The sequence below is a fragment of the Rhincodon typus genome, chromosome 35 (genome assembly GCF_021869965.1).
Source record: "Rhincodon typus isolate 14 chromosome 35, sRhiTyp1.1, whole genome shotgun sequence".
Taxonomy (NCBI): Eukaryota; Metazoa; Chordata; class Chondrichthyes; order Orectolobiformes; family Rhincodontidae; genus Rhincodon; species Rhincodon typus.
Genome location: NC_063366.1, coordinates 20921428 through 20949091, shown reverse-complemented (window position 1 = coordinate 20949091; position 27664 = coordinate 20921428). Strand labels below are relative to the sequence as shown.

The 27664-nt window shown below is 47.2% G+C and overlaps 1 protein-coding gene across 1 annotated transcript in view; it reads right to left on the bottom strand.

Moving 5' to 3' along the window:
- Window positions 1-27664, bottom strand: part of LOC109925585 (steroid 21-hydroxylase) — a 53914-nt gene that overhangs the window by 511 nt on the left and 25739 nt on the right. The window contains exons 2-10 of the mRNA XM_048616675.1: window positions 17867-18041; window positions 15577-15666; window positions 10771-10925; window positions 9622-9717; window positions 6806-6916; window positions 5551-5700; window positions 3596-3799; window positions 1312-1481; window positions 71-174 (exon numbers count right to left, since the gene is read on the bottom strand). Coding sequence (XP_048472632.1) covers window positions 71-174; window positions 1312-1481; window positions 3596-3799; window positions 5551-5700; window positions 6806-6916; window positions 9622-9717; window positions 10771-10925; window positions 15577-15666; window positions 17867-18041 — 1255 coding nt within the window. The remainder of the gene's footprint in view (window positions 1-70; window positions 175-1311; window positions 1482-3595; window positions 3800-5550; window positions 5701-6805; window positions 6917-9621; window positions 9718-10770; window positions 10926-15576; window positions 15667-17866; window positions 18042-27664) is intronic.

The window sequence follows — 27664 nt, the reverse complement described above, 5'->3', positions numbered from 1 at the left end:
GTATCAATGCATTAATCACTGATCTGAAATATACTGGGCCAGTGTCAATCCACATATTGAAGCTTATTACCTGGCCTGAAATGAGTCGGCTCTGGCCATTTGCTTTCATCATGATGAGCTCCGAAGAGGTTGGTGATGACGTTGGTTTCCTTTGGAATAAAGTAACCTGCCACACTTCACAGAAAAACACAAATGACACGGATTTTAACAAAGATGGCCCATTGTGGAAACACAGCCTATGTGTTCACAAAATCCTCACAGTTCCAACTATGTTTGGAGCCCATTGGCTTAATGGAATGGGGCAGGAATTTCCCACAATTTTCTTCTCCATTTTTTGGTCCTGAAATCTTTGATGTGAGGTCACATGACTGGGTGGGGGTCAGGCTTGTGGAAGGGTATGGGAGGGGTGAGGTAGTTTATTTGATGGAGATGTGGTTAGATCAGCATTTAATGCCCTTGAGAAAGTGATGGTGAGCTGCCTTCTTGATCTGTTACAAATATGTGCTGTAGGTTGATCTGCAATTCCATTAGGGAGGGATTCCCAGGCTATTGACCAAGCGACAGTAAAAGAACAGCGATGTATTTCCAAGTCAGGATGGTGAGTGGCTCAGAGGGGAACTTGAAGGTGGTGATGTTCCCATTTGTCTGCTGCCCTTGTCCTTCTAGATGGAAATGGTTGTAGGTTGGAAGGTGCTGTCTAAGAATCTTCGTTAAATTTCTGCAGTGTGTCTTGTAGCTACTGAGCATCGGGGGTGGAGGGAGTGAATGCTTGTGGATGTGATGCCATTCAAGTAGGCTGCTTTGTCCTGGATGGTGTCAAGCTTCTTGAGTGTTGGTAGGGTCTGCATTCATCCAGGCAAGTGGGGAGTATTCCACCACATTCCTGACGTGCCTTTTAGATGGTGCTCAGGCTTTGGAGAGCTAGGAACTGTCTAGTTTATGTTTCTGTTACCATCATGATATGGTTCAGGCCCGATTGACAAATTGTCCAGTGTGTCAGATCTGAGCTCTGATATCTCAACAACACCAGGGTTTGATACTGACTCCATATCCAATCATTCAGATTGCTCCAGGTCTGGCATATTGTCCATCTCCAGTCCTGCCTTAGCTCATCTAGAGCTGGAAACTTTGTTCACTCTGTTCTTACCCCAACCCATGCAATCTGCATCTTTTCTCATCAATATTGAGGCTGCAACTTCTTTCAAAGCCTAGTCAGTCCCTCAGTCCCAATGGGAAAACGGAGCCCAGTTCATCCTTAAGATTACACGCGGAGTGGGGAGGTTGGAGCGGGGGGAGTTCTGGTTGTGTTACCTGGTGTCGCAGGTTGTACGGTGCATTATGGAGATGGGCACCACAGGTCTTAGCCTCAGGACCTCAGTAATGGTGGCCGACAGGACCGGCAGCTTCTTCCTGTCAGCGTAGGCTGGGTAACAATCTTCTCCAACCATTTCACAAATCTCCTGCTTAATCCTGTCCTGAATCTGGAACAGACAAGGGTCGGGGGACACAGGGTGGTTTGCGTCGACATGCTAACTGTGAGTGACAGGTGCGGACCTGGCTATGGGGGTGGGGTTCTGTCATCATGGAAACATGCAAGTGGCACATGCAAGAGCTGGTTGGGGATCAGCAGTGGTGTCACATGCTGGACATAGCTTCTGGACCAACACCGCCTCTGCCCCTCCAACCCAACCCCCCATGTTGCTGTCTGCCCTGTGACTCCCCTCCCTTGCCCCACACAGCAGAATGACAGTTGTAGAAGCCATTTCCTGCCTCCAGGAGATAAGGAGGGTTCTGTGGAGGTCCAGTCTCAGTCTCCATGTCTTTGTCGACTTGGACCTTACTGTATCTCAGTTGCACATACATTCCTGAACTGAGCTGAGGGTTTCTGTCTATTCCAGCCTTTCATACAGGGCCGTACTCCCCTCTAGGTGAAAGCATTACCAAACAACCCATTTCAGATTTCTTCACCAATTACAAACAGATGAACAAGGGACAACAATGGTCCAAACCAGCCTTTCAATAAGATTGTGCCTGACCTGATTTTAACCTCGACTTGACATTCTTGAATATTCCCAATAATCTCCGATCCCCTTGGTCACCAAGAAGCTATCTCCTTCTGCCTTAGAAATATTTAAAGGTTCTGCATCCACTGCCTCTTGAGGAAGGGAATTCCAAAGACTTTCAACATTCTGAAAGAATTTTTTTCCCTTGAATCTGTTTTAAATGGGTCACCCTTTATATTTAAATAATGACCCGTAATTCTAGATTCTCCCGAAAGAGGAAGCATTCATCTGGTTATGTTTCCTCAGGATCTTTATATATTTAAATTAAGTCATTCCTAACTCTTTTAAAATCCAGAGGGTACAGGTCTGGTCTGTCTAACATTTCCTCATAAGGGAATCTATTCATTCCAGGTTGTGGTCAAGTAAACCTTGTCTGAACTGTTTCCAATAGAATCCTTTGGGAATATGGTGACCAGTACTGTACACAGGAAGGTACTGATATGGTTCCAACATCGCCCTCTATTACTGAAGCATAAGCTCCCTGCTGTCACATTTAATTCCACAATAAACCATAACGTTCGATTAGTTTTCCTGATTACTTGCTGCACCTACAGACTAACCTTCTGTGATTCATGCATTGGGACACCCAGATCTCCCTGTAACTCAGAGCTCTGCATCCTCTCACCAATTAGACAATATGTTTCATTTTATTCTTTCTGCCCAAATGGACAATTTCACACTTTCCCACGTTGTACTCCCTTTCCTCGGTCTTTATTCCCTCACCTGAACATTTATATCCTTATATCCTCTTCCCAACTCTCTTTCCTACTTATTACTTCAAATCAACATCCATGACTGTTGATCTCCGCTGCAGTGTTACAGGTGACTAAGGGAGGTCACATTGCTGTGGTAACATTACATCCACATCGTCGAATGGAACAACTGACAGTGATGACTGTGGTTCCAATATTCTTTCTATCGGGTAGCTAGCCGTCTCTTCCTGGCTGCCATCAGTGTGTGCTGATTGCTTGGCCATCAAGTCCTGGAAAGGGACTTAGACAGAGAGCTCCTGGCTCAGAATGAAGAAAGACCCTCTGCACCACAGGGCCTTCATTAATAGAACCAGATCTGTCTTACCCGTTTAATTCAGTAACTTCATATGTCTCAACCAAATCTGCTGATTCTTTTTGGTTCTGTACAAAACGCCCCACCTATTCACTACCTCACCTGAGCTAAGACACTCCAGCCTGGATAACATCCTTATAAATCTCCTGTGCACCCATTCCAGTGCAGTCATAACTCACAGCACTCTAGCAAGGCCTAACAGCATTTTAACTTGTCTTAGCCGCCACAATGTGGTAATAATTACCCTTTCAGATGAACACTGGGTGTTGTGAAATGCCAAAAAGGCTGAGGGTAGCGGAGATTGCCAGGACCTGGCGAAAGAGAGGAATCATTCATTCTTTCTCTGCGAGCTAGGGAGAACGTTATCAGTCAGGTTGGACCAGGAGCTTCATGTTGCCTCAGTGGAAAGGATCAGAGGGACTGTTCGGTTTGAACGGGAGCCCCGTGGTTACTCGGTTGTCACTCACCTCTGGCCGGTGAACGAGGAAGGCGATGGCCCAGCCCAGTGTCGAGGATGTTGTTTCTGTCCCACCCACAAACAGGTCCACGATTACCATGTGAATGTGTTCCTCTGTGAGCTCCTCCAACTCTGCTGCATCTTCCTCCTGGTCCCAGAAATGCTTCATCAGTGCATCAGTGATATCCCGGACCTTGCCCTTCTGAAACGTCACCTATAACACAAAACTTTCAAAGTTATATCAGCTCAGTCTGCACCCTGGTCTCAGCCCATCTGTTCCACTCTCTTCAGTGTCTGAATTATCAGATCAAGAGTACGCAGCAGGTCAGTATCGCTGTGAAACAGACTGGGAGGAGTGTGCAGCAGGTCAGTATCACTGTGAAACAGACTGGGGAGAGTGTGGAGCAGGTCAGTATCACTGTGAAACAGACTGGGAGGAGTGTGCAGCAGGTCAGTATCACTGTGAAACAGACTGGGAGGAGTGTGCAGCAGGTCAGTATCACTGTGAAACAGACTGGGAGGAGTGTGGAGCAGGTCAGTATCACTGTGAAACAGACTGGGGGGGAGTGTGCAGCAGGTCAGTATCACTGTGAAACAGACTGGGAGGAGCTTACAGCAGGCCAGTATCACTGTGAAACAGACCGGGGGGGAGTGTACAGCGGGTCAGTATCACTGTGAAACAGACTGGGAGGAGTGTGTAGCACGTCAGTATTACCGTGAAACAGACTGGGAGAAGTGTGCAGTAGATCAGTATCATTGTGATACAGACGGGGAGGTGTGTGCAGCAGGTCAGTGTCACTGTGAAACAGACTCGGAGGAGTATGCAGCAGGTCAGTATCACTGTGATACAGACTGGGACGAGTGTGCGGCAGGTCAGTGCCACTGTGAAACAGACTGGGAGAAGTGTGGCAGGTCAGTATCACTGTGAAACAGACTTGTGGGGAGTGTGCGTCAGGTCAGTATCACTTTGAAACAAACTGGGGGGAGTGTGCAGCAGATCAGTATCACTGTGAAACAGACTGGGGGGAGTGTGCGGCAGGTCAGTATCATTGTGAAACAGACTGGGGGGAGTGTGCAGCAAGTCAGTATCACTGTGAAACAGTCTGGGAGGAGGGTGTGTCAGGTCAGTATCACTGTGAAACAGACTGGGGGGAGTGTGCGTCAGATCAGTATCACTGTGAAACACACTGAGGGGAGTGTGCGTCAGGTCAGTATCACTGTGAAACAGATTGGAAGGAGTGTGCGGCAGGTCAGTATCACTGTGAAACAGACTGGGAGGAGTGTGCGGCAGGTCAGTGTCACTGAAACAGACTGGGGGGGGTGTGGAGCAGGTCAGTATCATTGTGAAACAGACTGGGGGTGTGTGGAGCAGGTCAGTAGCACTGTGAAACAGACTGGGAGGAGTGTGCGTCAGGTCAGTATCATTGTGAAACAGACTGGGGGAGTGTGTAGCAGGTCAGTATCACTGAAACAGGCTGGGAGGAGTATGCGTCAGGTCAGTATCATTGTGAAACAGACTGGAGGGAGTGTGCGTCAGGTCAGTATCACTGTGAAACAGACTGGGGGAAGTGTGTGTCAGGTCAGTATCACTGTGAAACAGATTGGGGGGAGTGTGTGGCAGGTCAGCATCACTGAAACAGACTGGGGGAGTGTGCAGCAGGTCAGTATCACTGTGAAACAGACTGGGACGAGTGTGTGGCTGGTCAGTATCACTGAAACAGACTGGGAGGAGTGTGTGGCAGGTCAGTGTCACTGTGAAACAGACTGGGAGGAGTGTGCGCCAGGTCAGTATCACTGTGAATGAGATAGGGAGAGCAGAACTGCATGGAGAAGGCAACAGTGTGAGAGATGAAAACCAACAAAATAGAGCCCTTTCAACCTGTTTTTATCTATCTGAAGTGAAGTGTGCTGTGAGGACCCCACCACCCTGCATCCTGCACAGTTTGGGCTTCAAGAGATTCTTGCTAAGCCCTTCAAGGCCAAAGTGAAACATTTCTCCTGGACAGATATGGAAACATACTCACGTACTTTATGGCTGTCAATCTGCTGTGTCACAAAGGAGTCTCGTTTCTTCACTTCCTTCAGGAATGCCTTCCAAGTGGAGTTGGGAAAATGCTAATGGGAACAAACAGGTAAAACTCTAGCATCCCACTACATAAATAACCAGTGTTCTTCACTGGATGCCAGTGATGTGTAGGGGCAGTGGAACAACTCAGTTATTTCCGGCTGGAAGGGAACCTCATTTATTGTTGAACACCAGAAGAGAGCCACTACTCATGGCTTGCATCGGCTCGTCCCATCCCATGGTTGACAGTTCTGCAGAGCCATCCCTGGGTCTGCTGTATAACAGGCTCAGGTGATGAGTTCCAGTTGGCAGGCCATTGCATCTTACCGAGGCACCTCATACTCTGTGAGCTCCATGAGGGGATTAATTAGTGATTCCCCAAGGATTTTGAAGGGGTTTTGACAAACATCTTGCCCAGCAACATGGCACTAATCCCTGAAAGCCAACTCTACTGTGGACGATGGAGCCCAGATTCCTCTTCAGAACCCTGGCTCGTGACTGACTGCACGGGGGTGGAAGATGTGGACAGGCACTGAGAGGCTTTGCGGGGAACAGACTGAGGTGAAGCCAACGTGGCACGGGAAGATGCATCAACCTCCCGACAATACCTTACCCCAAATCTTTAAAACACTACATGCCCTACAAGAGGCAGATGATATGATGGACCCATCCCCAACACTAACGCAATAAACTGAGTGGGTGCAAATCACCATCAATCCTGACAGCCTGCCTGCGAGGGAGAAAAGGAACAAATTTTGACTGAGTTGGAAATATATCCCTGCAGTGTCACTGGGACAAAATCCTGGATATCCTCACTGATGGCATATGGGTATTCCCACACCAATTTGACTGCATCAGTTCGAGAACGCAGCTCACTGCCATGTTTTCCAGAGCAGTTATGCATGGGCAATAAATAATGGTCCAGCCAGTGACACCCACATAAATTCAACTAATTTTAAATAGGCAGTCAATTTTTAATCAATGCCAAACATTCTCTCCACCAATTTCTAGCTGCAGAAAGAAACATCATTTGGGGTATTCAGAGCTCGGAAGCTATTACCAGGCACGTTACAGACCTTGGGATAGGCCAAACTGTGAACACAGAGCAGCCAGGGAGAGTGGCAGTGACTGAGGTGGGATCTCTAACGATCATACCTGTAGGATGGGAAACATATCAAGGAGAGTGATTGATGGGGAGTTCCAGAGTCTGACCAGCTCCACCAGACAGTCGTGTATAACACGAAGCTCAGGATCGTTCCTCTCGTACTGAAATCAGACAAACAATGAAAAATATACTGTACACAGTGACAGATTACAACAGAGCTCACCAGCACTGGTTCTGTATGTGATCACAGTGACCAGTTCAATGAGATCGTAGCTAACCTAATAATCCTCAACTCCAATGTCTTGCCTTTCCGTATAATTCAAGGATATTCACTCAATGATTAAAAATTTATCTCTCTGTCTTGAATACACTTAACAAACCAATCTCTACGACCCTCTGCAGGAAAGAATTCCACAGATTCATTACTGTCTAAGTAAAGAATCTCTCTTTATCTCTGTCTTAAAAGGGCAAACAAATTAAACCTGAAATTTAATCTGAACTTCAGCCCTTGGATCTCTCCCACAAGGGGAAACAACCTTTCCCCATCTACCCTATCAAGTCCTCTGGGAATCCTGTATGTTTTAATCATCTCACCTCTCATTCTTCTAAACTCCAATGGGTACAGGCCCAAACTATTTAACCTCTGCTCATAAGACAGTCCCTTCCTAACTGGTGTCAGTCTAGTGAACCTTCTCTGCACTGCCTCCAATGCCAGAATATCTTTCCTTAGATACGGGGCCCACAGTATTCCAGCTATGGTCTGACTAATGCCTGGAATAGTTTTAGCAGAAGCTCCATCCTTCATACTCCATTTCCCTTAAAACAAAGGCTATCATTCCACATGCCTTCCCTATTACATGGTGAGCTTGTATTCAGAGTGTTTGTTCAGTAGCTTTCTCCATTTAAATAATATTCAGCTCCTCTATTCTTCCTGCCAAAGTGCATTAGTCACAATTTCCCACATTATATCTGCTAAATGCAACGTGGCAACTGATGCATGAAGCTCAATGAAGTGTTCGTATTTGACATTTTGGGGTTATTAATTTAACAAGTAATGCAGGAAAACTGATTTCTGGTAATTATTATACAATGGTCACCTTGGTGCATTAAGCCCTGATCGTATATTGTCTGTTTGTGTCACTGGTGAACAGCTTTATTTGCAAGCAACATAAGAAGAAGTTAAATAGTGCAGTAGATAATTATGTGTAAAAGGTCTTTTTTCAAATATGGCTTTGAACCTTTTGTGATCTTTTCTTTTCTATTATCCAGTTCAGATGGATCCCTCAATTCAAATCTTTGCAACTGCCCATGTCAATGAATCAACCTTTACATGCCAAATCTTTTTAAACGTATTCTCGCAACATTTAAGAAGCATCTGGATGAGCACTTAAAAAGTCAGGGCGTGACAGGCTATGGACCAAGTGCAGGTTAATGGGATTAGTGTGGTTTGGTATTTATTAGTCAGCACAGACACGGTGGGCCAAAAGGCCTGTTTCTATTCCGTATGACACTATGACATGGTCTTGTGGGTGATTGCAGTGATCCACCCTGACCCGGTGTGTGATCACAGTGGTCTATCCTGACCCAGTGTATGGTCTGAATGATCCACCCTGACCCAGTGTGTGGTCTCAGTGATCCACCGTGACCCAGTGTGTGATCGCAGTGGTCTATCCTAGGCTGGCATGTGATTTCAGTAATCCACACGGACTCCTTGGGTGATCAGAGTGATCCATCCTGATTTTGTGGGGGATTGCAGTGATCCACCTTGATCCCATGGGTGCTTGCAGTAATCCACCCTGACCCAGTGTGGGTTCATAGTGATCCACCCTGACCCCATGGGTGATTGCAGTGATCCACACTGATCCTGTGGGTGATTACAGTGATCCACACTGATCCTGTGGGTGATTGCAGTGATCCACACTGACCCAGAGGGTGATCGCAGTGATCCATACTGACCCAGTGGGTGATTGCAGTGTTCCACACTGATCCAGTGGGTGATCGCAGTGATCCACCCTTACCCTGTGTGTAAATCGAAAGTGTTTTTCTCCCAACTGTTTCTGCACAAGAAGATAAAATTCCTTCGGTGAAATGCAGCAGAAGCAGAGGGTGTGCGCCAGTGTTTCCTTCACGAAAGGTTGTAAATCAGGTAAAGCCTGAAACTCAGGAATCATTCCATTCTCCCATCATCACCTCAGCTTCCACTTCAGGACCTTACAGCCTTCAAATTCGAGCTGAACAATTTCAGAGCCTGATCAGCCCCTTCCATGTCTATGACCCAGCCCCAAACCTGGGTCCCTTTCACACGGCCAATCCATTTTCATTCACTGATTTCAACTCCCTTCAAAGAGATTTCACTTCTTCTCCTCCCTGGCTTACCATCAACAATCCCTTTGTTTGCCTACCCTTCTCTCTCTCTCTCTCTCTCTCTCTCACTCTGGGCTCTATCTCCATGTGTCCACTCTCCCTCCCACCGCCATCAACATAAATACCATTTTTTTTCCCGGTTGCTTCTAACTCTGAGGATGAGTCAGCCCAGACTCGAACTGTGAACTCTGTTTTTTTCTCTCTCTCTCTCTCCACGGGATGCTCCCAGACCCATGGAGTTCCTCCAGCATTTCTAAGTTTGTGTTTGCCTTGGCACTCAGCTGCTGACATCCCAGTCTCTGATCCGGCAGCAGATGAGGAGCAGAGGCCGAAGGAAGGTTGGAGAAGGGGGTTACCGTGGTAACCAGCAGCACGGATCCTGAGTCTGGCCCTCCCTGTCTCTCTCTCAACTCCAGGGATAGACCAACCGAGTGGGTAGAACTGGAACGTGCTGAGGGATGCTTATTGAACGTGCCATGCAATGAAATGGTGAAATATTTACCTCTGTGCCAAAGATCAGGGAGGAGATGACATTACAGGTGGAAATGGAGAAATCCCTTGAGATGTCCACTGGTGACCCCACATAGCTCTGGAAAACCTGGGCAATGATAAAGATTATTGAGAGAGTACGCTCCCCCAATCAGCCCTCAGTGAAATGTACACGAGGCTACGTCGTGTGAAATCAGTAATTTCCACTGTACATTATACGAATGATATAGTCTGTGGTAATATACAGATTGATAACTGAGCTGTGGGAGATAAACTACAGAGTTGATATTTTCAACCTTATCATGTGTGTCTGCTCTTTTGCAAATAACAGATTCCATTTATTCAGTGGATGTTTGGTTTTGAGGAATCGCTTCCTCAGTAATCTGCTGTCCCTTGCAGGCAGTGGGATCAGCCTGCATGCGTATGTATACAACATCCAGCTCTAACCCTCCATCATCTGTCTGACCTGGTCACTCTGCTATAGGAAGGATATTTATTATTTTATATGGATTGACAAGGTTGTGACTGGGAATGAAGGGTTTGAGTTCTATAAGGAGAAGCTGGATAAGTTGGGACTTCTGTCACTGGAGTCTCAGAAGCTGAATGGTGACCTTATAGAGACTTTTAAAATCATAAGATGAATAGAAAAGGTCTTTTTCCCAGGGCAAGGGAGTTCAAAACTAGAGGTCATAGGTTTAAGATGAGAGGGGAAAGATTTAAAGGGACCTGAGGGGCAAATTTTTCACGCAGAGGGTAGTTTGTACGTGGAATGAACTGCCAGAGACAGGTACATGAAAAGGAAAGGTTTAGAGATATATCAGCAGGTGGGACGAGATGGCTCCTAATTTGATGAAGAGACATCTAGACTTGAAACATCAACTTGCTCTCTCTCCATGGATGCTGTCTGACCAACTGTGATCTCCAGCATTTCTTCTTTCCAGTACAGATTCCAGCATCTGCAGCAATTTGTTCCTGTTTAGTTTAGTTTAGAAAGATGGTCAGTATGGACTAGTTGGACCGAAGGGCCTGTTTCCAAGCTGTATTACCCTATGACTCAGTGCTGTTCCCGTACCCACCTTCCCCCCCCACCATTCCGTCCCCTCTCCATCTACCCATCCCGTCCTGTCCCCCCCCAACACCGCCCGAACATTCCCGGTTGTACCTCGCACAGTTTCCGAGCTTCCCGTTCCACCACCGGCTCGAGGTCGGAGGCCCGGCTCTGGTGGATGGCGCTGTAAGCCAGTTTCTTCTGGAGCTTCCACACTCTGGTGTAACCTCCCAGGGACAGGTCTTTCCCACCGAATGAGATGGCCTTTCCTGAACAAGACGGTGGTGCCTTCAGGCAATCAGTTCAGGGGAGCTGGGCCCAACACCCCAACCCTAAAACCCAACTCCCCCCCACAACACCCCCCACCCCACACACACACACATCCCCACCCTAAAGCCCAACTCCCCCCATAACACCCCCCACCCCAAACACACACACACACACTCCCACCATGAAACCCAACTCTCCACTCCTGCAACATCCCACCCGACACACACACACACACACACCCACACACAAACACATAAACACATACACTCACTTCCCCACACACACCCACACACACAAATGCGCGCACAGACACACCTCCACAAACACATAAACACACGCACCCACACACACACACGCACACACATACGTGCATACACACACACACACACACACACACACAGACGCACACCCCACTCCCCCTCGGGCACTCCACATATGCGCGTGCGCACACACACACACACATACACACACACATACACATACACACACACACACACACAGTCACACACACACACCTCCCCACACACACATTCACAAACGTGCACACACATACACACCTCCTCACACACACAAACCTCCACAAGCACATACACACACACACACACGCACACACATACGCGCACACACACACACACACACAGACGTGCGCGCACACACACACACATACGCGCACACACACACACACAGACGCATGCACACACACACACACCTCCCCCCTCCACACACACACACCTCCCCACGCACACACACACACACAGATGCAAACACACACCTCCCCACACACGCACACCTCCACCCCCACACACACACACAAACACACACACAGACACACACACACACACACCTCCACACACACACACACACACACACACACACACCTCCACAAAGACATACACACACGCACCCACACACAGACACGCACACACATACGTGCACACACACACACACAGACGCACACCCCACTCCCTCTCGGGCACTCCACATTCCCCTCAGGCACTCTCCATCCCCCACCACCCTGTCCCAACTTCCCCAGCACTCCACATACCCCATCCGCACCACCCCCTGCTCCCCCACACCACATACCTTCCTGCTCCCCAGGGCACGCTCCATAACAGCTCTCCCCCCACCCCCTCCACACCCCTCCTCAACACGCTGAGCCACTGTAGCCCATGCCGTTAAAGCTGCTGTCTGCTCTGCCGTTCCACAATGCCAATGCGACAGTACCAGGGGCTAGCAGGTCCCAGAAGGGCCAGTCCCTAACCGGGACTGCACCTGTGAGGAGACTCTGACAGTTTCAAGCTGATCCTGCCCACAGCTCCCCACCCCACACCCCCCTCCGGCTGTGTTCAGGGGTTTCTAATCCTGCCTCACCAGGGGTGGGCAGGGAGATCATGGGAGGTGAGGAAGCAACGTCCTATCCATGGCACTGGAAAAGGAGCCATTCTTCCTGTGGAGCAGGCAGCGGGAATACTCACTCAGAGAGCTGGCACAAATATGAAAGGCCGAACGACCTCCCCCTGAACTGTGACAGCTCGGTGATCACACAGCATTGCTGCCCATCTGACAACAGTTTCATCAGAGCCTAGTTTAAACTGGACGCTGGGTGGAGTGGGATCCCCAGCAGCAAAACAGAAGGTCAGTGCTGGGGCGGAAGCTAAAGAGAGCAAGGTAAATCGACAAAGCACAGAATGAAATGAGGGAAGACTAAGGAATTAAACAGCATTTACTTCAATGCCAGAGGCATGAAAGGTAAGGCTGGTGAACTCAGGGCGTGGGTGGGAATGTGGGACTGGGATATCATAGTGACTACAGAGATGTGGCTCAGGACTGGCAGCTACAGATGCTACAGGAAGGATAGAAGAGGAGGGGGAGCGGCATTTTTGATTAGGGAATAGATCACGGCTGTACTTAGAGATAGGGAATCGTCCTGTGAAGCTATTTGGGTGGAACAGAGAAATAAGAAAAGGATGATCACTTTGTGGGATTGTACTACAGACCCCTCAATAATCAGCAGGAAATCGAGAAACAAATTTGTCGAGAGATCGCAGATAGCTGTTAAGAATAATTGGGTTGTAATAGTAGGGGATTTTACCTTCCCGAACAGAGACTGGGACTGCCATAGTGTTAAGGGTTTGGATGGAGAGGAATTTAAGTGTGTTCAAGAAAATTTTCTCAAACAGTATGTAGATGGCCCTGCTAGAGTAAGGGACAAAACTCAATCACCTCTTGGGCAGGGCAATTGACCGCGGTGTCAGTAGAGGAGAACTTTGAGACCAGTGACCACAATTCGGTTATTTTTAAAATAGTTTTGGAAAAGGATAGGCCTGGCATACAAGTTAAATTTCTAAATTGGGGCAAGATCTTTCAAGGAACTTTCAAAAGTTGATAGGGGGAGGCTGTTCGCAGGTAAAGCGATGGTTGGCAAGTAGGAGGCTTTGAAACGTGAAGTAGTGAGAGTTTGGAGCCAGCATGTTGCTGTTTGTGTGAAGGGAAAAGCTGTGAGGAGTAGGGAACACTGGATGACTAGAGATATTGAGTCTCTGGTCAAGAAAAAGATAGCAGCATATGTCAGGTATGGACAGTTGGGATTGAGTGGGTCCCTTGAAGAGTACGTGGTATAGGATTATACTTCAGAGGGAAGTCAGCAGGGCAAAAAGGGGACATGAGATGCCTTTGGCAGACACGTTTAAGGAGAATCCAAAGAAATTCTCCAAGTATATTAAGGGCAAAAGAGTAACTAGGGAGAGAATAGAGCCCCCTTAAAGATCAGTGAGGCCATCTATGTGTTGAACTACAAGGGACAGGTGAAATCCTAAATAAATATTTTGCATCAGTATTTACGATGGAGAAAGACACTGAAGTGAGGTAACTTGGGGGAAATAAATAGTTACATCTTGAAAGGAGTTCACATTTCAGAAGAGGAGGTGCTGGAGGTCTTAAAATGCATATGTAGATAAATCTTCAGGACCTGATTAGGTGTATCCCAGGACATTGTGGGAAGCTAGGGAGGAAACTGCAGGGCCCCTAGAAAGATATATGTATTATTGACAGCCACGAATAAGGTGCCAGAAGACTGGAGGGTGGCTAAAGTTGTGCTTTTTTTCTAAGAAAGGTGGCAAGGAAAAGCCTGGGAACTATAGACTGGTGAGCCTGACATCAGTGGTGGGTAAGTTATTGGGGGGATTCTGAGGGACAGGATTTACATGCATCTGGAAAGGCAAGGACTGATTATGGATAGTAAACAGGGCTTTGTACATGGGGAATTGTGTCTCACTAACTTGATTGGGTTTTTTGAAGAGGTGACCAAGAAGACAGATTAAGACAAAACAGTAGTCATTGTCTACATGGACTTTAGCAAGGCTTTTGACAAGGTTCCACATGGTAAACTGGTTAGTAAGGTCTGATCACACAGGATCAGGGAGAGCTAGCCAATTGGATACAAAATGACAGTAGGAGACGGAGGGTGGTGGTGAAGGGTTGTTGTTCAGACTGGAGGCCTGTGACCAGTGGTGTGCTGTCAGGATCAGTGCTGGGTGCACTGTTGTTTGACACTTATATAAACAACTTGGATGACATTATAGGAAGCATGGTCATTAAGTTTGCAGATAACACCAAAATTGGTGATATGGTGGACAGTGAAGAGAGTTATCTAAGATTACAAGATCTTGATCAACTGGGCCAGTGGGCTGTGGATTGGCAGACAGAGTTTAATGCAGATAAATGCAAGATGTTGCATTTTGGAAAGACAAACCAGGGCAGGACTTACGCAGCTCATGGTAGGGTCCCAGGGATTGTTGTCAGACAGAGAGACCTTGGGGCGCAGGTACATCGTTCCTTGAAAGTGGCATCACAGGTAAACAGAGTGGTAAACAAGGTGCATACAATTCTGGTCACCGTGCTACAGGAAGGATTTTGTTAAACTGGAAAGGATGCAAAAAGGATTTACAAGGGCGTTACTGACACTGGAAGACTTGAGTTAAACGGAGAAACTGGATAGGCTGTGATCTTTTTCCCTCAAGCACTGGAGTCTGAGGGGTGAATTTATAGAGGTTTATAAAATCATAAGGGACCTGGGTAGGGTAAATAGCCAAGGATAGGGGAGTCCAAAACTAGAGGGCATAGGTTTAAGGTGAGAGGGGAAAGAATTTAAAAAAGTCCTGATGGGCAACTTTTTCGCACAGAGGGTGGTGCGTGTATGGAATGAGCTGCCAGAGGAAGTGTTGGTACAATGACATTTCGAAGATATTTGGGCAGGTACATAGACAGAAGGGGTTCAAAGGGACATACGCCAAATGCAGGCAAATGGGACTAGTTTAGTTTGGTAAATTTGGTCAGCATGGACAAGTTGGGCCAAAGGTTCTGTTTCCACGCTGTATGACTCTGAAACAGCAGAGAAGTGGCAGAGAAAGGGAGAAGAGAAATAGCAAAGGAGTAGTGACACAAGGGAAGTTGGAGGGAGAGAGTAACACAGGCCCCAGACTGACCCAGGCCTTACCTGGGTTGGGAGGTATTGGGGGTCTATTTCTGACCTGAGTTAACCTTTCATTCGCCCTTACGAATTCAGTCGCTGTGAGATGTGAGGAACTGAAGCTGTTGTAAAAATACATCCCGACAACATGACCTGAAGCGACCTGCCTTCAGGTCCCGTACCGGTAATGTTCTCAGGCCGTCCAGCAAACTCGCACGATCTCTTCAGCAGCGCTTCCTTTATCAGTTCCGTGTTGTTCAGGACCACGATCTCTGGATACAAGTGAAAATTACTCAAGTGTTTCTAATGCACATTTTTACAGCACATCTTCTGCAAAATAAGAGGCCACTGAACCGGGGAGGAGGGGAGCGGGGCGTCTGTTGAATCTGCTCCCTATATTCCACTTAATTGACATGCCCCTTCCATTCTCAGCTCCATCTTTTTGGTTATGAAGCTTCCCTGAAATGTATCTCCACAGTCCATCGCACCCGGTCCCCGTGCTGACAGGTTCCACATTCTCCTGAAGGAGGGTAATACCCGAAACATTGACTTCTCCTTTCCTCCTGTTGCTGCCCGGCCTGCTGCGCTTTCCCAGCCTCCTGTTTGCCTACCTTGGATTCCAGCATCCACAGTTTTTGTTTTGTCTCCACATTCTCCTCACTCTCTGGGGAAACAGCTTTCTCCTGCGATCCCCGTATGGTTTATTAGTGACTATTCCCCCTACTGCTGCTCTCCAGGCTGGGATCAACCTCCATAAGTGGGGATGTGCTGACTGACAGTACCCGTGTACAAATCTTAAACTCCTCTTGGTCCTCTCTACTCTGCACCAAACACACGCTCCCCCCGCCCAAAACCAGTCTGAGATCTCATCAGCAGTGGGTGATGTCCCTGCCTCTGTTTCTTGTTCAGGACCCACTCCGGGCCTGAATGGCCTATAATACAGTCTTGTCTTTAACACAGTTAAACTGTGGTCTTTACCGACCTGTAAATCCTTCCTATACTCCACTGGGTGTCAGCAGAAAGAACAGAAGAGATTCTCAGTCAGCCAAATGGTAAGCAGTAGAGATTCCGCCATAACAGTGCAGGCCATAACATAGTGTGGACCTTATCACAACATGTCTTAGTGGTGGGGCATTGGTGAGGGCAGTAGGCTGGACAGTGGCTGGGAGCCAGACTGTTGCCAATTCCTGCTGAGCTCCTGCTGTCTTGCCCTCCCTCTGCAGTGAAGATCACAGTCCAGTGCCTCTCATCTGCCCTCTGCCAGGCGCTGAAGAATAAGAAACCCCAGTTTTTCATTGTAACTGCTCCGCCCTGTTGGAATCTCGGAATCAAACAATCCCTACAGTGTGGAAACAGGCCATTCGGCCCATCACCTTTGTACCGATGCTCCGACAGCATCCCATCCAGACCCATCCCCCGATTCTATCCCTGTAACCCTACTTCTCCCATGGCCAATCCACCTAACCTGCACATCTTTGGACTGTGGGAGGAATCCGGAGCACCCGGAGGAAACCCACACAGACACGGGGAGAATGTGCAAACTCCACGCAGAGATGGAATCGAGCCCGGGTCCCCCGGCTTATGCGTGTTCCCAGCCACGGAGCTACTGCACCACTCCTCTTGTCGTCAAGATTCAGCAGCAAGTTTCACTATCACCTCTCTTCACTTCAACTCAATTCCTCAAGTGGGATAGTATTTGAAGGGCCTGAATGAACAATGTTCTTTGAATAGCAACTACCCGGTTTGTGAAATTGGTTACAAGGTGTTTATTGATTCTAAGATGCATCAGGTCTGAGTAGTGCAATTACTTACACTAATAAAAAGTTTTATTACGTTGACTATGAACACATTGCCATTTGTTATCACAGACACATACAGATACAGAAACATGCGGACACACATACAGGCACAGGCATGTATACACACATACAGACAAAAAAGCACATACAAACACAGAAACATACAGACACAGATACACACATGTACAGGCACAGTCACACATATACAGATGCAGATATGCAGAGGTACATGCACGTGGATGCAAATAAGGTGCACAACCACACAGATCCACGCAGATATAAAGATGCACACAGATAAACACATATGTATCAATGCACACACAGATGCACACAAAATGCACACAGAGAAACACACAGATACATGCACAGAAAGGCACACACACAGGTACATATACATGCACACCTAGCCACATTAGACAGGTACACACGCATACATTTAAACACACACACAGGTACATACATGCACACACAGACATACACACATGCACTCATCAACACAGACATATACACATACAAATGTACACAAACAGAGATGGACATATTCACACACATATTCCCATTTGTGTTCACACTCATACTGTCTAATTTATCGTGTCTATAAATCTCCCTCTAACCCTAACGCTATCATAGATTCCCCTTCAGGGACTCTCGCAGATGCCTCTCACTGACTCACCCTCTCTCCATGCCCTCAGTCTGTAGATTGGCCCAAATCTCTTGGCTAGTTCAGTCAGGCGGACGTGGAGATATTGCTGCCTGAGGTCCTTCAGGTTACCCAGGAATGGTAGTGCAGCTGGACCAGGGATCTCCCGTTGACTTTGCTGCTTCTGGAACCTTCCGCATCTCCAGAACTTCAGGAGTATTAAGAGAGAGATTACACTGAGCAGGAATATGGTGATCATGCTTTGATTTTTTTCAGCTCTGTCACAGCTGAGGACTGGTGTGAGATGGAGCTGGTACTGGAGTGATACTCAGTGTCCTTCACACTGAGAAGGTTCAGTTCAGCTCCCACTGCAGGCTGAGGGCCCGTTCAGGGCATATTTATGTCACCGCCCCACATCCCAAACAGCCCTCCCTCATTCCTTTAGCCCAAGCCACATCCCTCAGTGTCTCATTCAGCCGTCTGTTTTACAAGTAACCCAACCCCTTACCAATCCAAGCACTGCTTCAATAATGACCACTGAATCCACCAGTGAGATTCTCACATTCCACATGGTAGCTTTCAATGGTTTCCTTATTCAGTCCTTTATTTGTCTGCACCCTTTATTCATGTGCAGGAAGAGCTGGACAATATCAAGGCTTGGGCCAAGAGTGATAAGTAATATTTGTACCAAATAAGTGCCAGTCAATGATCAGCTCAAATGAGAGAGAATCCAATCATCAGTGTCTGTGTTCAACTCGCCCACTGTCATTATCCTTGAGAGGGCTTTATCAATGGGATTACTCACTGAACTGAATAATCTACATACAAGAGCAGTTTAGGAATTCTGAGGCAGTAATTCACTGACTTCCTGACCGTTCAAATTCTGTCCACCATCCACAAGGCCCATGTCAGCACTGGGATGCAATACTCCCCATTGGCCTGGATGAATGGAGCTCCAGCAACACTCAAGATACTATCGACTACTCTGTTTGATTGGCACATCACTCCTTTAACATTCATTCCCTGAGCCACCAATGCTACGTAACAGCAATGTGTGTACCATCTATAAGATGCACAGTAGGCATTCACCAAGGCCGCATAGACTGCACCTTCTGAACTCACAACCACTACCATCTAGAAGGGCGAGGGCAGAAGATACATGGGAACCCCACAACCTGCAAGTTCCCCTGCAAGCCACTCACTGTCCTGACTAAGGGATGTGATGACCAAGTTGTATTATCACTAGACTAGTAACTCAGAGACCCCCTCCCCAGATAATGTCCCAGAGGACCAGGTTTAAATCTTGCCATGGTTAAATTAGAATTCAATAAAAATATGGAATTAAGGGTCTGGTAGTGACCATGAAACCATTATCACTTGTTGTGAAAAGACCTACCTGGTTCTCTGATATCTTTTAGGGAAGGAAACTGCCATCCTTACCCAATTTGGCCTACATGTGACTGCAGAGCCACAGCAATGTGGTTGTCTCTTAACTGCCTGCTAGGCAATTAGGAATGGACAATAAATACTGGCCTAGCCAGCGATGTCCACATCCCATGAACAAATTTTAAAAATATATGACATGCCACTGTTTCTTCAGTGTCACTGGGTTAAATTCCTGGAACTCCCTCACCAACAGGTTATCGGTCCAGTGCAGTGGTTCATGAAGGCAGCTCACTGCCCTCTTTTCAAGGCTAACTAGGGACGGGCAATAAATGCTGGGTGTGCCAGTGTCACCCAAATCCTGTGAAAGAAGGAAAAGATCCAGGGCAACAGAGAGCAGGATAAATATCAGGCCGCATAAGATGGTTTGGACTGCAAGCGTATCATTGTGCAGGGCTCATGCAAGGGCAGGATTGGCATCTTAATGCTCCTGGTTAGAATACATTCTAGGGATAAGAATAAGTGTGGTGGCTGGGTAACAGTATTGATTAAATGAGCTGTACACTATTGGAAGGGGACAGTGTGGCTGAGGGACCAACGATTAAATCTATTTGACTAGAATTAAAGAACAGACATTTGTAGACAGGACAACTGCTAACAGAAAAAGGTAAATGTATTACTGGTGTCAGAAGAAAGCTAGAGGTAGCCGGGAGTAATGTTGTGGAGAGAAAGGTAACTCAAAACAAGGAAAAATCTCACAAGGTGCTCTATTCAATTGACTTTCTCTTCTAATTTAGAAACTTGGGCAGTCAGAAAAAGTCTGAGCAAGAACATAGAGACTTCAAATTCCAAAAACAGATCCTGTAACAAATGAAGAGGTGCTTGAAATTGCAAGAGGAGAAAATAAAACGAACTCTAGAAAGTGACGCCCAGAAAGGGAACTGGCCATTTTTCTGTCTTTTGATCAGAACCGAAAGCCACTGAGATCTCTCCTGGAGGGCAGCAGAAAGTGAGGTTGGCCTGGGCACTGTGGGATGACTGACGTCCAGCTGCTGTTGCAGATGAGATGCAGAGGGGATGCGTGAGGACAGTGCAAGGCAGAAAAGTGTGTCTTCCTGTGACCCCCAGGGTCTCTCAGCAATGCATGAGAAAGTGGGAGGCACTGCAGCGAATTCATCAGTGTGCTGCACCAAGAGCTGGACGAGGATAGAGGAACAAATCTACAGAGAAACGTCAGAAAGATGCAAAAGCACCCAGAGGAATGATAAAGGGGGGGACTGCACGCCTCCGAAAACAAACCTGAGAGAGAGTAGCAGCAGCCAGGAGGGGGGATTCCTGAAATACGGACAAGAGGATTCTCTCGCTAAGGATGATCCCAGCCCCATGGGGAAGATTGGGATTAAGTTCTTGGGGAATGGAAGGGAGCAGGATGGGCGTCTGACTTTCTGTGATGAGAAAGGTAAGCGTTGAAGGTCATTGCACACGCAGGGACAGACTATCTGTGCAGCATCTTGTGTGACCTCCACTCACACGGTCAGGACAGATTGTTATTTATTACCGGGCGCAGGGAGGCGGGGGAGAATGCAGGGGTCAGACTTAGTGTCAGGCTCATTGGCAGCGGAAACATTCCCGAAAAATAAACACTGCTGCACTGATGTGTCACCGTAAACAACTTTCATCACAAGACCCGCTGAGTCACAACTCACCTTGTGGAGCAGGGAGCAATGGGGAAGAGGGAGCGGGACGACTAATCTTTCCAAACTGCATGAGCAGAGAAAGGAAAACATTCGGGAAAAGCTTTTATGTTAAACCTGTAAACAGCTGGGGTTAGGCCTCAGATTTCAGACAACACAAGGAGCCACATTTTAGTAAGGCTTTGGAGACTGGTTAAGAATGTTCCAGGGATGAGGCTTGATGGTTTGTGCCAGAGATAGGGAACGATGAGGTCTTTCATCCTCCTTCAGAAAAGGAGAGATTTGACACCTGACCATGAAAGGTTTTAATGGAGCAAATAAGAGACGCTTCTGGTGACAGGCAACAGAAACAGATCGAAAGTACAGACTGCAGCGCTATATATATATAAATGGTTAAAGCTCAGTCTCTGTCATGGGAAGCACCACCCAGTTACATTAAAGTTTGTTTCTGAGCTCGGTTTCACAGGGGCGCTGCCTGTTTTAGGCAGAGACGGAAGAGACCGATTAACTTCACTCGCGGTTAACTCAACTGTACATTGCCATTGGGAAAAGTACCTGAGCGTGGTGTCTCCCCAGACGCTGAAGGGCTGATGTGGGCATTGGCGATTCAGATAGGAAAGTAGGGCGAGCTTGGCAGGAATGAGATTCCCGAATCAGGGAGCGAACGTCCGATTCTCCAAAGCAACTGCTGGAAAGTGAGTGGAACACCTCCCTCCTGAGCAACCATTCGCATCGACAAACAAGTCATCACAACCGTATGTCACCTCATTAATAAGCTGTTTCCCATTCTCCCAGCTGTGGGATAGAAAGCAAATGACAGTAATTCCTGACATGACAGTCAGAGTGGGTGCCAGGCAAATCCAGCTCCTCCAGAACTCCCTCTTGGATCACAGTTCTTGGTGTCCAGGGGCAGCAAATGCCCACATTCCCTATTGATCATATACCAGGCTCACCAAGCCACATCTGAATGGCACACCTCTGACCCACTTACGTGCTCCCAGCCTTGCCTTGCCTTTCTTTACACTTTGCTGCCTCAGTCAGAGCTTCCAAGCTCCTTTAACCTTCTCTGGTCTTTTGGAACAGACACAAAGCCAGGCCGATGACCCTGGTTGTCAGCCATCAAGGGGCTGGCCGTTTGCTACATCAGTCTCAAACCGGCCCCATATGCCAGCAGGAAGTGCCCTCATGTGATTCAACCAATTGGCCATGTCCCAAAGTCAATGGGGAGCAGTCACCCTTCAGGCCAAGGGAGGCTGCATTCAGTCAGGGGTAAAGTAAGCCAGGGGCAGTGCCCAATATCAGTCAAAGGGCTTGGGCACAGTCAGTCACTTGGGAGCATCCAGGGTCAGGGTTTCAATATCACTACTGTCTGGGGAGAGGATCAAGGTTGGGTCTAGAGCAATAGGTGCAGAGAGTCATGGGAAGTTATTCAGGGAGTTTCACAGATGTCAGGCAGAGGGCCAATCACACACGAGTAAGTTAGGCCTAAGTCAATGAGTTGGGGATGGATGCAGCCATTACTGTGGTAGGGGAACTGGGGAAGTCAGTTACAGCTGGCACAACCAAAAGCCAGGCATGAATGTCCATGGCAGTTGTCGTGGGGGATTGGATGGTTAATCTATCTCCTCCTGGCTCACAAGAAGAGCTGAAAAGGCATTTCTCTTCCTTAACTTTTGTCGTCCGCTCACGGAGCTAAGCTATTAAATTCCTGTCACCTAATTTGGATCACTCTTTCTGAGGATGGGGGGATCACTGGAAAGACCTGACCCTGTTGCCCATCCCTAATTGGCCTTGAAGTCAATGGCTTGCTCGTTCATTTCAGGGAGCAGTTACGAGTCAATCAAATTCCTGTGGAGTCACACATAGACCAGGCCAGGTAAGGGTGGCAGATACCCTTCTCTCAAGGACATTAGTGAGCCAGATGGACTTGTATTCAATCAATCATACTGTCATGGTCATGATCATTGAGACTTACCTTCAGTTGCAGACTTTGCAGAAATTGTGCTGTGGGTTGGCCTTGGTTTCCAGGGGCATTATAATGACACTGTCGCCTCTGGATTTCAATATGTGAGTACTCTCTCTATTTGCTGATCAGTCAGAACCAGATTGAATTGTGGCCCCATTAACATTTTCTCATGTTTTACTCCCCCTCCACCCTCCTATCATAGTGAATTTAATATTGTGGTCATGGGGATTCCAAAGGAGGATTCCTGACTGTCCAGTAAATGGTGCTGGGTTTCCTGAAAGTGGACCAGCTGAGGGGGTAGGGGGGAGGTGGAGAGAGAGAGACAGAGACAGAAACAGGAACAGTGACAGAGACACTGGTGTGCTTTTGGTAGAATGGGAGTAGATGGGCGGAAGGAGCACCACTCTCTTGGTCCGCTTCCAAAACCGTCTCGTCTGCTCACTGGACCTGATGTGTCATTCTCTTTGGGGACAAGCTGTGAAAGACTCGAACTGATTTATCTGATGGTTTATGTCACCGGCTGTTACACCGAGCGATATATTCAGTGAGAGAAGTCAGTCAGAGTCAAGGCTACACATCCCACTCTGACAGGGTCAGGGCTCACCACAGATAAAGCCATCACATTGAGATTAGATACTGATGGAGATCAGCAATGACAAAACTTGAATGATTAAGGCCACACTGTCAACTGAAAATAAATGCTGGAAATTAGAGATGCCCTGGATTAAAATGTAGTGGAGCCATTAACTCCCATGATACGGATGTTGAAATATAATATGCATTTCTATCCGACTTTTCACAATCTCAAAAGATCAAAGAACTTCACAGCCAATGAGGTAATTCTAAAGTGTAGTGACTCTAATGTAAAACAGGAAAGAGGGAAGTTAAGTTGTATTGAATTTAGGACAGCTTTGTCTGTCCGAAATAAACTTAGGAAACAAATCATTTCTTCATTGGTGGTCTAGGCATAGTCTCCTCTTGTTCCTTTGCAACAGGTACAGAATGGCCCGCTCCTGGTTAACAGGTTTGAGGGGGTGAATAGCCTCCTCCTGTTTCACTTAACTGTCACTAATACTTTTTCTCATTAATTCGTGGGACTGGCTGGGCCAGTATTTATTGCCCCATCCCTAGTTGCCCCCTTGAGAAGCTGGTGGTGAGCTGCCTTCTTGATCTACTGCAGTCCACGTACTGTAGATTGACCCACTATGCTTTTAGGGAGGGAATTCCAGGATTTTGACCCAGCAACACTGAAGGAATGGCGATATATTTCCAAGTCAGGACGATGAGTGGCTTGGAGGGGAACGTGTAGGTGGTGGTGTTCCCATATATCTGCTGCCCTTATCCTTCTAGATGGAAGTGGTGTTGGGTTTGGAAGGTACTGTTGGAGGAATATTACGGAGTGATGTAATCAAGTTCACTTGGGGAAATCCCATAGAATCAGCTGGGATGTCGGATTTGATATGGTACATGTCCTGGATGTAGAGCATTTTCCTTGGGATTTTCCTCTGGTCAGTGATGGTTTGTCATTGCCTTTGACACTTGCAGGAGAGTAAGGAGGCAGGTCTAGAGCTGGCCTCAGCTGGAATGAGAATTGAGCCCCTGCTGTTGACATTAATCTGAACACAACCCAACTGAACTAACTAGTCCCCTAATGCTGCACTGACTTGCTGCCATATATTACACTCCAGGCATTACATTGGAGAATGCTGTTCACAGGGTTGTAAATCCTGTGTCGCACAAGATCCCATCAGTCTCCATTATAAATTCGGTTAAAATTAACTTTAGTCAACCTCTGGATGGTGTAAGTAGCTTTGGGTTTTAAGTAGACACAGCTCATTCCTTCCCTATGCTTAAGTCTCCTGATGTAAACTGGGGAGAGTTCGAAAATAGACTGCTGCCTTCTTACACCCAACTCACTTCTCTGCTCCATCTCCAAAGCCTGTCCAAGATGAGCTGAAATTTGCAACAAAATGTCGGGAAGACTGAAGGTTTGATTTTTGGAACTCGCTGCTAACTCTGTTCCCTACATAGTGACCCAATGCCTCTCCCTGGAAGGTGTCTGAGCTTGAACAAGACTCCCCTCCAGCTCAGCAGGAGCTTCTGATGACAAAATTGCACCAGCGCAGAGACCTCCTATTTCCACCTCTGTAACATTGCTAGACTTCACTCCATGCCAGTCCATCGGCTGCCGAAGCTCCCATCCACGCCTGCACTCACTCGGATTCAACTACCACCTCCCCCTCCCCAACCCCACTCAACCCCGGCTGCTCCCATTCCAGCTCCCACAGATTTCAGCTCATCCAAAGCTCTGCTCTCCAGAACTGATCTCCTTGCTGTTTCATAACACTTCACCTGTCAGGCCTATTCTTGTTCACCACCTGGCCGAACAAAGTCTTGGTTTCAAAATTCTCATTGACCTCACCTCTCAATATCACCAGAATCTCTCCCCAGTGCAATGGTCCACACGCTTCAGCGCTTCCGATTTTACATGCTCCACCATTCACGGACTCTGAGTCTATACTCGAGGGAGTTTAGAAGGATGATGGGGAAATCTATGGAATATTGAAAGGCCTGGATAGAGTGGATGTTGGGAAGATTTTTCCATTTGTAGGAGAGACTAGGACCCGAGGGCACAAACTTAGAGTAAAGGGAGGACCCTTTAGAACAGAGATGAAGAGAAACTTCTTCAGCCAGAGAGTGGTGAATCTATGGAATTCACTGCCACAGAAGGCTGGAGAGGCTGGGTCATTGAGTATTTTTAAGATGGAGATAGATAGGTTCTTAATCATCAAGGGGATCAAGGGTTACAGGGAGAAAGTGGGAGAATGGGGTTAAGAAACATATCAGCCATGATTGAATGGCAAGGGCAGACTCGATGGGCTGAATGGCCTAATTTCTGCTCATATGTCTTATGGTTTTATAGTCTCATAGTGGGCATACCTCCAACTGGTACAATAACCTGTGGGTTTTTTCTCTCTCTCTCTGCAGCTCTCCACTCCTGTCTGCTCCTTTCAGAGGTTCCTTAAAACAAGCCCTGAGGCCAATCATTTGGTCATCAGTCCTAATATCTTCTAAGTTTGATCCTCACTGCCAAGGTTTGTTTGATATTCTGTCCTGTGAAGGACCTTGGAATGTTTTACTGTAGTAAAGTATCAGTGTAAATACACGTCATTGTTGTTATTGATTCACTGTATTAAACAATGCCCATTGAATGAACATGACCTTTTTTATTCTCATTGAAAAATGTTCGTTTTGTAAAATGATTGACACAGATTGGCTTGAGTTATATCAAGGACAGAAGTAAATCACATTCAGGCATCTTACAACTCGTACATGTGAATGACTGACTCAGGAGCATTGGGCAGAAAATCCCTTTCATTATTTTATTTACCTTCAATGTCACAAGATTTAAAAGCATTCCAGCATCTTCAATTTCATTTACGCACAAAGAGACCAACACGAAACTCGGTGTTGTCTGTAACAGAGTGACTGGGTGCTGTCTGTTACACTTAGGATGAGTGCTGTGTATTATAGTGTGACAGTCTTTGTCTGTTACAATGCGACTTAGTGTCATTTGTTAGTTTGACTGAGTGCTGTCTGTTACAGTCAGACCAAATATTGCTTGTTAAAAAGTGACTGGATGCTGCTTGTTACAAGGCAACTTGAGTGCTTTTGTTATAATGTGACTGTGCTGTCTATTACAGTGCAACTGAGTGCTGTTTGTTAGAGTTAAACGGAGTACTGTCTGTTACAGTAAGCACAAATGCTGTCTACTACAATCAAATTGACTACTGTCTATTACAGTCAGACTGAGTTATTGTCTGCTACAGAATGACTGGTGTTTTCTGTCAGAGTAACTGGATGCTTTCTGTTGCAGTGAGACTGAGTGCTGCCTGTTGCAGTCTGACCAGATGCTGTCTGTTACAGTTTGACTGGATGCTGTCTGTTGCGGTCTGCTGCCTGCTTCTGTGAGACCTGGTGCTGTCTGTTACAAACTGACTTGGTGCTGCCTGCTACTGTGAGACCTGGTGCTGTCTGTTACAGACTGACTTGGTGCTGTATGTTACAGTGAGACCTGGTTCTGTCATTGCAGTCTGACAGGGTGGTGTCTGTTACAGTCTGACTGTTACAGTTTGACTGAGTGCTGTCTGTTACAGTGAGACCTGGTGTTGTCTGTTACAGTCTGACTGGGAGATGCCTGCTGCAGTCTGACTCGGTGTTGTCTGTTACAGTCTGACTGGGTACTACCTGTTACAGTCTGACTGAATGCTACCTGTTACAGTCTGACCGGGTGCTACCTGTTACAGTCTGACTGAGTGCTACCTGTTACAGTCTGACTGAGTGCTACCTGTTACAGTCTGACTGGGTGCTACCTGAGACAGTCTGACTGAGTGCTACCTGTTACAGTCTGACTGAGTGCTATCTGTTACAGTCTGACTGAGTGGTGTCTGTTACAGTCTGACTGAGTGGTGTCTGTTACAGTCTGACTGAGTGGTGTCTGTTACAGTCTGACTGAGTGCTACCTGTTACAGTCTGACTGAGTACTATCTGTTACAGTCTGACTGAGTGGTGTCTGTTACAGTCTGACTGAGTGCTACCTGTTACAGTCTGACTGGGTGCTATCTGTTACAGTCTGACTGAGTGCTACCTGTTACAGTCTGACTGAGTACTATCTGTTACAGCCTGACTGAGTGGTGTCTGTTACACTCTGACTGAGTGCTGCCAGTTACAGTGAGCCTTTGTGCTGTCTGTTACAGTCTGACTGAGTGCTGCCAGTTACAGTGAGCC